The sequence below is a fragment of the Megascapheus bottae genome, chromosome 5 (genome assembly GCF_031878675.1).
Source record: "Megascapheus bottae isolate mThoBot1 chromosome 5, mThoBot2.hap1, whole genome shotgun sequence".
Taxonomy (NCBI): Eukaryota; Metazoa; Chordata; class Mammalia; order Rodentia; family Geomyidae; genus Megascapheus; species Megascapheus bottae.
In genome coordinates this window covers 41,785,614-41,798,090 of record NC_143513.1, presented here as the reverse complement: position 1 = coordinate 41,798,090, position 12,477 = coordinate 41,785,614, and the positions used below count along the sequence as shown (strand labels likewise).

At 37.9% G+C, this 12,477-nt stretch overlaps 1 protein-coding gene across 1 annotated transcript in view; it reads right to left on the bottom strand.

The window, feature by feature from the left end:
• Positions 1-12,477, bottom strand: part of Prkar2b (protein kinase cAMP-dependent type II regulatory subunit beta) — an 88,886-nt gene that overhangs the window by 23,114 nt on the left and 53,295 nt on the right. The window contains exon 4 of the mRNA XM_090332984.1: positions 8,896-8,979. Coding sequence (XP_090189110.1) covers positions 8,896-8,979 — 84 coding nt within the window. The remainder of the gene's footprint in view (positions 1-8,895; positions 8,980-12,477) is intronic.

The following is a 12,477-nucleotide window of genomic DNA, read 5'->3' as shown; positions in this document are numbered from 1 at the left end:
TTCTAGAAAACAGGAAGTGGGATTTGGCTCAAGAGTAGGGTGGCAGCCTTGAGCTGAAGAGCTCAGAGACAGGGCCCAGGTGAGTTCAAGCTCCATGTCCAAACAAACAAACAAACCCTAAACATTCATTATATAGCCCATAAAACACACCATGTTATAAAAAACAGTAAATTATCTTCTATAGTTGGTGCCATCTACAAGTAACTATTAATGATAGTTATATATATATATATATCCTTTTAATATTTCATTTATATTTACACATTTTGAACATATACATTTATATAAATGAGTACCTGTTATATATGGAATGTTGTATATATTTATAAATATATGTACAAATAAAGCATATTCAATTTAGACCAATTTAGACTATTTTATGTGTATCTTTCTCTTTTTTTAACTTTATTTTCAAGCTGTGTTAGTCTGTATTTACAGAACAATATTCAAAAGAAGTGGTGGGAAGGAACTATGCTTTTTTTCCCCATATATTTTTCATTGTAATTAATAGAGGGGTTACATTATATTCACCAGATAGAAGGTGCATTATTTCACATACATTGATACCCTTTCTCATGTCATGGTCCCCATTTCCCTCCCCCCCCCCCCCCGCTGCTCATGTTGTTCCCCCCCTTCCCTATCCAATTTCAAATAACCAATCAAGCATATGTACAATATATCAGATAACAAAGTGAAATACTGTAAAAATATGAGATAGCCAAGGGACAGCAAAAGAGATGAGAGATAACATAGTACATTAAGGACAACAATCACTCATTATATGGCTTTTGTTTCAATATCCTGGAGGTCCTTTCATTTAGCGTCATCCTATACGGCCTTATGTATCTAGGTTTTGTTCTATTGTAAATCTCTGCTGGGAGAGCCCAAGGTTTCTACTGATTATGACAAATGAGGGATACCATTGAGCCTATGTTCCTTTGAGTCTGGCTTACTTCACTTAATATGATTTTTTCTAAGTCTTTCCATTTCCTTACAAATGGGGCGATGTCATTCTTTTTACAGTGAGTAAAATTCACATAATATTAATCAGCTCAAAAAGTGAACAATTTAGTGGCCACAGCTCTATTACTACCATAACATATTTACAATATTTTCAGTACACCAGAAGGAAACACTGAAGCCATATTCCCACTAAGAAGGAACTTGCCACTCTCCTTTTGGAAACCAACAATCTATTTTCTTCTTTCCATAGTTATCTATTCTGAATATTTCAAATAATGCAATCATAAAAGTGACCTTTTATGTCATTTACCATAGTGATTACAAAATTCATCCCCTTTAGAGCATGCGTCATACTTGAATCCTTATCCAAACTAAGGAATACCATACGTAAATCCCACAATGTTTACTCATTGTGTTAGGGGCATTTATTTCCCATCTACCTCAAGAATAGTGGTGCTATGAACATTACCATACAAAGACTAGTTCTCATTTTGAAGTATGTGACACCTCCATTGTTAATTTTCTGAGGAATCCAGAGCCATTTTCCACAAAACCATTTTACTTTCACACTAGCAATGTAAGAGGGTTTTAATTTCTTTGTATCCTGGGCTCAGGGCCTGAGCATTGTCCTTGGTTTTTCTCAAGGCTACAGCTCTACCACTTGAGCCACAGCACCACTTCTGGCTTTTTACTATGTATGTGGTACCGAGGAATTGAACCTGGGTCTTTGTACATGCTAGGCAAGCACTCTACCACTACGCCAAACTCACAGCCTGATCTATACTTTCTTAATTACTAATCATATTGAGAATCTTCTCATCAACTTGTTATATATATGCTATATATGTACATATAAATATGTATGTATATATAGCTATATATGTGTACATATATACAAACTCAATGTCATTTTGATGCTGTTATTTATAAATCCTGAATACTAGATTCTTACCATAAATATGATTTGCAAACACCTCCCATTCTGTAGACTGTCTTTTTCTTTTATTTTTTCTTTTTTTTTAAGGGAGGGGGGAGATAAGGGAGATGTAAAAACGTCTGATTTATGTGAAATATAATTTATCTCTCACGTTGGATGTCTAAGAATTCATTGATAAATTGAAGGTCATCAAGACTCCCCTCTATGTTTTCTTCTAAAAGTTTTATAGTTTCAGCTCTTAAATGATAGGGTTTTAATCCGTTCTGAGCTCAATTCTATCTCCTCATTTCTATATATTTAGCCCTAAGCCAGCATCACACTATTTTTATTACTATGGCTTTACAGTGAGTCTTTATTCTTATTATCCTTAAGTAGTTGTACAAAGGAGTTGGCATTTAACAAAGCAATTATAAATACAATATATCTTGATCAGTATCACCTCTTTCAACATTCTCACCCATCCCTCTCCATGCAGTGAGCTCTGAAACTAGGACATTTAAGAACCACAGCTCTGTTTTTCTTTTTTTAATATTGTTTTAGTTATTTGAGCCTCTTTGTTATATACACAATTTTAATACAGTGTATACAGCAAAGCATTAATGTAGTTTCATGGTTTAGCTAGTAAATACATAAAAGCTATCACTCTATCACTAATAAAAATAATTTTCAGAAAGACTATGGGACTTTTATTTACATAGGTATATTTCAGTATAGAACTCGTATCTGTTGATTCACTTCCTAACTCTGGAAAAATAGCATTAACATAACTCAGCCACAAGAAACTGGGTTGCTGGGAGACAGAGTTAAACGGCAGATTTCCTCTGATTTTTTGTGCATTCTAAATTTTAGAAAATTTAGTGTACATTAATTCAAATTTCATAATTAAAACACAAACTTTGAAAATACAATTTTGCATCTTCATATTGACTAAGAAAATCTTGGAAAAATAATGGCTTTAGGATTTCAGGAAGTGGTTTCTGTCCCCTCTGTGGGTTGCTGGGTGAGCTCTGGTACCTGTTTGTGGGCCAGCAGCCAGCGCTGAGGATGAAGCAGTGTGCCAGTAAAACAGAGCTGTCCTGATGTCATGCTAATTGGCCTCATGGGGACCCTTTTACCCAAATGAGCTCATCATCTGAGGCAGCATATGCTCACCTGTCAAAATTCTGAAGGCTAATTTAATGGTTTACTAATACTTTATTTTGCTTGCTATGTTTAAGGCAGGTAAAGGAGGAATAGCTGCTTTATTGATTCATTCTGACTCTACATGTTGAACTAGGGACAAACGAAAGGCAAGATAAATCACTATAGAAATATTTGATTGTGTTAGAATTAGGAGTATTTTATAATAGATATATAATGAACAATTTTAAATGATGACTAAAGAATTTATACATGTCTCTAAAAAAATGAAGGAAAAATGGTTTCTTTTGGAACTTCTCTATGTGACAGATTATCTGTTCTAGTCCATCAAAATGTAATTTCCTCATGATTATGCACAGAATGAAGAGAATCTAGGAAATATTTAATAGACAGAGATTTAGCATGATGACTGACAACTACTGTAGGAAATTCACATCTAATTCTACAGAATGCAAATGCAAGACTGAACTCAGTAAAAGGCCCTGACTCACTTATGAAATAATTTACTCTGCACTAATGAGACAGCCTACCATATAGCACAGCAAAATTATTTCATTTATCCTCAAATTAGACATATTTCAGAAGCAAAATGGCCTACAGAGTTAAGCATTAAAATATTCATGAAAAGAATATCTTCAAAGAGATTAATAATTATAAATGCTGTGCTTCAAAATATGAATATACAGTCCTTTGCAGAAAAATGTTCTGAGGCCCAGGAAGTGCAGTATTTTCAAACTGAACAGTGACTTCAGGAAAGTCCAATGAGCAAGTAAATACAAAACCATGGTCATTCTTGCTAATTAGCAGGTATTTTTTTTTCCTGTATCCCTCCAGTTTTGCTATTTCACAGTAATTCCACTATGTACTAACAGTCATCTTAGTCTCTTTGTCAGGCCCCAACTAAAGGAACAATTAAATGCTATTAGTCCTGTTTATTTTGTGACACCATTCCTTTCAGGCTGTCCCTACTTCAAGCCTATTTCTTTATGTTGGACTATAGCATAGTTTCCTTACTAGGCTCCATTCCTATGTTCTGGTCCATGTCCTCTCCTGCTCTCCCTGCTTTAACTCTCCCCTCTGTATTGCCACTCAAGGGAGTATAAGATGAATATAAGGTTATAGTCTGTGCTCAAAAGCTTCAGTTGGGACCACTGCTTACAGGATGTGGCCAGTACTACAGATGGCACTTCAGGACGCCCTTCATGAAACAGCTCCCATTGTTGCCTTCTGTCCACATAGGCTCTAGTGCTCTGAAATTTTTGTAACCCAGTGTTTTCCTTCTCATTTTCTGAAGTACAGCTCAGCAGCCTCTCTAGCTTTCTGAATCTTCAGGATAGCTTAAGACACAACTCATCCTCCTACAGCATCCTGACCACATGACAACATCTGTCACCAAGATTCTTTGCCTGTGTCTTTGGTCTCATCAAAGTATCTAGGTCTCAGGAGGGCAAGAGCCACATCTAAACATCTTTATGGCACCAAACACCTTACATAAGCCTTGGAATATAAGGGGGGGTACGGTAAAGAAATTGAATGGCAAGAAGCTGTAAACAGGATCAGGAGAGCATGTGAGGTGAATATGTAATTCAATTAAAATGCCTCTGAGTATATACACGTACACACACACTGGAAGGATGCTTAAAATATGTGCTTACTATAAAATGTTCAATCTTCAATTTCTAAGGCTAAATTTATCATTCTACGTAATAAATTTGAGAAGGAGAAAATAAATCAAGCTGTTTTGATCTCAAATTCAAAAATCAATCTTCACTGAATATAGTAGCACACACCTATAATCTAGGAGGCTGAAGCAAGAGAGCCACAAGTCTGAGTCCAGTCCAAGCCACACAACAAGAGCCTATCTCAAAACAAAAACAAAAACAATGAAATTATCACTTTAGAAATATCTAAATACAACTGTGTCTTCTCTATAAACAATCAGTAATGACCATTTCTAGTTTGGGGCATTTATGTGTGCAGTCCTGGGGCTTGAACTCAGGACCTAGGTACTGTCTCTGAACTTTTCTTTGTTCAAGGCTAGTGTTCTACAACCACAGCCACATTTCTAGTTATTCAGAGATAAGAGTCTCATGGACTTGCCAGGGCTGGCTTTGAATCGCAAACTTCAGGTCTCAGCCTCCTGAGTAGCTAGGATTGCAGGCATGAGCGCTCAGCATCCAGTGGGGACCCTTTTTTTTCTGTCCTCTCTATGATCTTGCTTTAAAAATATACATTGAAGACTGTGAACAGAGCAGTGAAAGAAGTTTGAAAGAAAGCATATTCTTAAAAACAATCATTTTAGGGCCGGGAGTTTGGCCTAGTGGTAGAATGCTTGCCTAGCTATCTCTCAATTGGTAGAGCTCTAGCCTTGAGGAATGCCAAGGACAGTGCTCAGGCCCTGAATTCAAGCTCTAGGACTGGCAAAAAAAATCACTTTAATGCAGTAAAGAGCCTTACCAGACTATACTAAAAAAAAATGTATACTTAAAACTAGTTTTAAAATAGTCATAATTTCAGAGAGATCAAGGAAATTCAGTTTGAGACCAGCCAAGAATAAAGGTACATGAGACACAGTATCTCAACTAATGGCTGTGAGTAGTGGCACACATCCATTATCCCAGATATGAGGGAAGCACAATGGCTGTGCATACTGGCACGTACTTGTCATCTTGGACTCAGGGAAGCATAAGTACAAGAACTGCAGCTCAGACCAGCCTAGGTATGAAACTTGGCCCTACCCTGAAAACAACCAATACAAAAATGTGCTGAGGTATAGAGCAAGTGGTGCCTGCCTAGCATGTGTGAGGCCTTGTGTTCAATTAACCAAAAATAAAAAAGTAATTACCTTCAAAAAAGTTAAAGTCAGGCCGGTGGCCTAGTGGTAGAGTGCTTGCCTAGCATGCACAAAAACCTGGGTTCAATTCCTTGGTACCATATACATAGAAAAAAAAAAGCCGGAAGTGGTGCTGAGACTCAAGTGGTAGAGTTCTAGCCTTGAGAAAGTCTAAGGACAGTTCTGAGGCCCGGAGCTCAAGCCCAGGACTGGAAAAAAAAAGTTAAAGTCAAAATAAGGAAAATCAATTTCACTTTATAGGATAGAGTAGCCTAGGCAGGATTCTAGGAAAGTACCATTAGCAACTGTTTCATTCATGGCTACTTATCACTTACTGTAACAGAAACAACCAGAATATTGCTGGTTAGTCACTGCAGAAGTGTGAAAATACTAGTTCAATGGAATTGAAAAGTAGCAACCAAAATGACATATGGCAATACTGAAATACTGAACTTGAACATTTCCCACCTAGCTTGAATCCTCAGTAATCAAAGTACACTCTGTAGGCCGGGAGCATCAACATTACCTGGGAGCCTGAAGGAAATGTGAGGGTTGAAACTCATTGCTTCATACTTGCTAGGTAAATAATACCTTTAATCTTCCAAAACCTTTTACTTTTAAGAAGTCAAAAAGGTTGACATGGACCGAAATTTTCTTAATAAAAACCCAGAAACACAACAAATTAAAGAAAGTTTGGACAAATGGGACTGCATTAAACTGTAGAGCTTCTATATGGCAAAGGATATAGCTAGCAAGATAAATAGAAAGTCCACAGAGTAAGAGAAGATCTTCACTAGCCATACAACAGACAAGGGCCTCATATCTAAAATATATCTACAGATAAAAAATTGAATCTCTCAAAAACAAATCTTCAAAGAAACAACCATCCCATTAAAAGCTGGGCTAAAGACTTAAAGAGAGACTTCTCTGAAGAAGAAATAAGAATGGCCTATAGACACATGAAGAAATGCTCAACATCTCTGGCCATAAAAGAAATGCAAATCAAAACCACTTTGAAATTCCATCTCACTCTAGTTAGAACATCCATGATCAAGAAATCCAATAACAACAGATGCTGGCGGGGATGTAGCCAGGAGGGAATGCTACTACACTGTTGGTGGGAGTGCAAATTCATTCAACCACTATGGAAAACAGTATGGTTATTCCTCAAAAGACTAAACATAGAGCTCCCCTATGACCCAGCAATCCCACTCCTGGGCATTTATCCAAACATCCAGAAACAAAGACATACTAAACTTACTAGACTTGGAAAAAATCATATTAAGTGAAGTAAGCCAGACTCAAAAGGAACATAGGCTCCATGGTTTCCTTCATTTGTAATAATTAATTCACATCTAAGACTCTCCTAGCAGAGGATCACAATAGCTCAAAAGCTATGTATATGTGGTCATATAGGATGAGAGTAAAAGAAATGAACTCTAGGGTATGGAAACAAGAGGTTTATCTTTGTGATTGTTATTCTTAATGTACTATGTTATTTCTTTTCTCTTTTTTTCCTCTAATGGTTAATCTCATGTGATTACTGTATCTGACTTTATACGGGTATATTGCATATATGTTTATTTATTTGAAATAGGGAAGGGAAGGGGGGGAAACAAGATAATTGGGAGTGGGTGGGGAGAGGGAAATGGGGACAAAAACATGAGAAGTATTGATGTACGAGAAGTAATGCACCTACTACCTGAAAAATATAACTGTAACCTCCTCTATACATTACATTTTTTAAGTCAAAAAGGAAAAAGACAAAAAACAGTATGGACTGAATTAATACTTTATCCTCTAAGGCATCAAACTGAAAGGTAGATGATGTGGAGTTCAGGAAGGAAGGAAGGAAGGAAGGAAGGAAGGAAGGAAGGAAGGAAGGAAGGAAGGGAGAGAGAGAGAGAGAGAGAGAAAGAAAGAAAGAAAGAAAGAAAGAAAGAAAGAAAGAAAGAAAGAAAGAAAGAGAGAAAGAGAGAGAGAAAGAGAGAGAGAGAAAGAAAGAAAGAAAGAAAGTTGATTTTGCAAACTGAAAGAGTGAGCTTCCTCCGTGAGTGAGCACCCTAGAAAGCCCATACCCAAGTGCAAGAGATTTCAAAATTCTTATAGAAAAAAATTCTCTTAGCATGAAGAAACCAATGGAAAATGCTACTGTAAAAAGCATGTTTAAGCTGGGCACCGTGGCTCATGTCTATAATCCTAGCTACTCAGGAGGCTGAGATCTGAGGACAGAGGTGCAAAGCTAGTCTGTGCACCAAAGACCATGAGACGCTTATTCCAATTAACCTCTAGAAAACTGGAAGTGGTGCTGTGGCTCAAGGGGTAGGAGAGTAACCTTGAGCTGAAGAGCTCAGGGATAGTGCCCAAGCCCAGAGTTCAAGCTCAATGACAGACAAAAAAAAAAAAAAAAAAAAAAAAAGTATGTGTAATAGGGCTGAGAGCATGGCCTAGTGGTTGAGTGTTTGCCTAGCATGCATGAAGACCTGGGTTTGATTCCTCAATATAACATAAACAGAAAACAGCCGGAAGTGGTGCTGTGGCTCAAGTGATAGAGCTCTAGCCCTGAGAAAGCCCAAGGATAGTGCCCTGAGTTCAAGCCCTAGGACTAGCAAAAAAAAAAAAAAAAAAGTATGTGTAATATAGAAGTTTTATACACTCAAATACACACAATTTCTCTGTTGAGAGAGGCCCTTCTCTATGTGCCATAAATGTTCTGCACTTGTTTGTGGAGTGTTTGAAGAATGCAAGGTCCAAATCTTTCCTTCACCCGTCTTATCAGGGCTATGTTTGGAGCAAGTTCAAGACAGCCAGCAAGGCTGGCTTGCTCCAGGCGCTGACAGTGTAAACCCCTCTCACATTTTCTCTCTGGCAGTCCCAACAGAGATAAGCAGGCACCCGCCCTGACACTACTGCCATCATCCCAGAGTGACAGCAACTTGGAAAGAGGATCAATTCAAGCCCCTGAATGGTTCCTGGCCCTGGTCTTGAAGAAAACCATTTCTCTTATCAAGATATATCTTACCGGATCCAGGTTCTTAAAGAGCAAGATGTCTTTGCAAGCCTCTTGCAATCTATTTCTTTGATCATCAGTTTTGGGATGTATAATCTAAAATGATACAAAATTAGGGGGGAAAGAACAGAAACAGTAGTTAGTACTAATCAAAATCATTTAAGAAGCAACACATATGCTAGAAAGAACTGTTAGTGCCTTTGTTCATTTAGGTTCACATGAGATTCATTTCAGGTGATAGGACAATGAGCCTACTGAATAGGGAAAGTAATATAGCTAGTCAGGAAGTAGTACATGTCCCTCAACACAGCACTGGATCATTGCAACCAACAACATCCATCAAATAGAACTGGAATGGCATTCACCAACACAGCCTTGAAAAGAGTGGGGGCAGGGGCTTGCTTTTGTTTTTGTCCCAGTAGTGGGGCATGAACTGAGGGCCTAGGCATTGTTGGTACTCTACCATTTGGGCTACAGATCCACTCTGGCTTTTTTCTGATTAACTGGACATAGGAGTTCATCGACTTTCCTGCCCAGGCTAGCTTCATTCAAACTGTGATCCTCATATCTCAGCCTCGTGAGTAGCGAGGTGTAAGCTGTTGATGTTTAAGTGAAGCCCTCTTACCCCAGTTCATAATGAAATTATGTAAGCCAGGCTAGAGAAACTCGGAAGTTCCCCACCAGAAGGAACAAGGACAAAAGGACAACATATTACAACAGCTACACTGAAAGTTTAGAAACTGCCTTCACTCGTTTTCTATTAAATTTAATAGTCTGTCAAGATGCAGGTCTTTCTTTAAAACTCAACTAAGACTCTAGAAACAAGTAAATTCTTAAATGCATATTATACTCAATATTAAATAAATATTCATGCAAATTGTTGATAATTGACCCCCACAGAACGTGAGTGATTGAGTTCCAGAAGATAGCAAGCAATTGTGCACCCTGAAGATAGTGATGTTCATAGGAAAATGGATAAAAAAACTGCTGATAAACATGTTTATTTTTATTACACACACACACACACACACACACACACACACACACACACACACAGGGTCTTGCTATGTAGCCCTGTGTGATTGAGGGCATTCATCCCTTGAGTGCTGGGGTTATGCAGGAGCTACCATGCCTGGTAAAATACATTCACATTTTATGAGAAACTCAGAAGAAACTAACATTTTATAGTTTCATTATTTTTATTCCAGAATGATGAAAACCCCAGAATGTCCTCTGTAAAGGTATCTTGTAAACTCTTGAGGTCTTTCTTAACTCACAGAGGCTAAAGGTATCTACAAATAAAGTTGCAGGTCTGTTTGTTAAGTCAGTAATGAGACTTGAACTCAGGTCCTGGGTGCTGCTCCTGAGCTTTTCTGCTCAAGGCTACTGCTCTACCACTTTAAGCCACAGCTCCATTTCTGGTATTCTGGTAGTTGGAGGTATGAGTCTCATGGACTTTCTGCCCAGGCTGGCTTTGAACTGCATTCCTCATATCTCAATCTCCTGAGTATCTAGGAGGTATGAGCCACCAGTGCTTGGCTTACAAATAAAGTTTAATGGAACACAGACATGTTCTTTCATTTGTATGGTTTTTTTTGTGTGTGACCAATAACAACAATAGCAGAGCTGAGTAGCTATAAGAGACCTCATGACCCCCAAATCTAAAATACCTACTCTTTGAAAATAATGAATTTTCAGTTAAAAGAAAATCACTACAGAAGTTAGATAACTCCTGCTCTAAACATCTGTTGCCACTGAAGAAAGACTTAGAAAAACCATTAACATAGTTTACTTATACAGTTATTTGAAGAAGTTTGAGTTATCTTGTTACACAATAGAAATTTGTGTAAGATTATTTTCATATTATTAACCCTTCATAGACTTAAAAGTAATCTTTTTAAAGATTTAACCAGAACACCCAGGAACAGTCCTCAATCCCAGCTACTTAGGAGGAGGCAGGAGGATAAAAAGTTCCAGGCTGGCCCAAGGCTAAACTGTAAGACCCTATAGGTAAAACAAACTAAAGCAAAAGGGGGCATAGGCATAGCACAAGGCCTCACCACTCAATCCTCAATACTGTCAGAAACAAACAAAAACAAAATAAACATCCCATTCTCCAGCTTCAAAATGCAATGGGCTGTATCATGTGTGTTATATGTAAGTGTTACATGTAAGTTTATCTGATTTGAGGAAGGGAAGAGGAATCACAGAAATGGTGGAACAAAAGGGTGAACCAATGCAACAGCAATACTCATTAGACGTTTGAACTTTACAGCTTAGCAGATTTGGGGAGGAAGGAAAGCAGGAGAAAATGAGGGAGGGGGTAACACTGTTTGAAAAGAAATGTATTCATTACTTTACTTACGTAACTGTAACACCTCTGTACCTCACTTTACAATAAAATTTGAAAAATTAGAAATCCACCATTTCTTCCTTTCCCATGCCCACTTAGTCATTCAATCCGGCCACACCTGCCACCATACTTGATCAAGCCAAAACATAGTATAAGCCGACAAGACACCTTACTATCCAGTCTCACATCTGGCCTTGAACTCTTCTGGAGAATCAGGGCTCTGGTGGTTTGGGGTTTTAATTGTTACACGATTTCACCTTTAGCATTTCCTATTGGTAAGTGCCCACTGAGTGGCTTTGTTTGTATCTGCTCTAGACTAAGCTCCAAGAGCACTGGGACTTGATCATCCTGCTAACTACTGTACAACTGGCCAGATATGCAGAAAGCTTCCAAAGAAATTCTGTGGAGTAATACAATGCATACCCCACTCTCAAGCTCACATGCTAGATATAGACAACCATTAAGTTCTGATTAAAAGGATTTCAACTAAAACTTACTTTCCTTTCCACAATGATGTTTTTTTTGGTGTGTGTGTGGGCAATTCTGGGGCTTGAACTCAGGCCTGAGCACTGTCCATGGGCTTTCCTCAAGGCTAGAGCTCTACCACTTGAGCCCCAGCACCACTCCGGCTTTTTCTATGTTTGTGGTACTGAGGAATTGAACGCTGGTCTTCGGGCATGCCAGGAAAGCACTCTACCACTAGGCCAAACTCCCAGCCCTCCACAATGACTCTTAAACATTTATATTTTCATTAAATTCATACCAAGAAGACAAATACCCATATATACTAGAGGTTTAAGGACCTGGTGATTATGTACAGTCTCAGAACTAATATAAAATGACTAAATGATATCTCATCTACAAACTATGGTACAAATTTCCTGCCTAGACATTTTCCATTATCTGTCTAGATTGAATTAATTATGAAATCATTAATAATGATTCCTAAGGCTATAATTTGTCTTGCCTTCTACTTTCTAAGACAAATATACATACATATGTATATATAGTTTTTATTATGTATAGAGAAAAGATCATTCAACCTAATGAGAAACTAAAACACTGTGTTATAATCATTAATATACAATTAATAACAAAAAAAGCTTAAAGTGGTATCATGGGGGGGCACCTTGGCGTGAATGCCCAACCCACATAGGCCTGTCCATTTCTCTTGTTTATTAGTTGTCTAGAGTAGCCACATTCAGTTGCCAGCCCTGCCTCAGTTTTGAGCTGAGAGACAC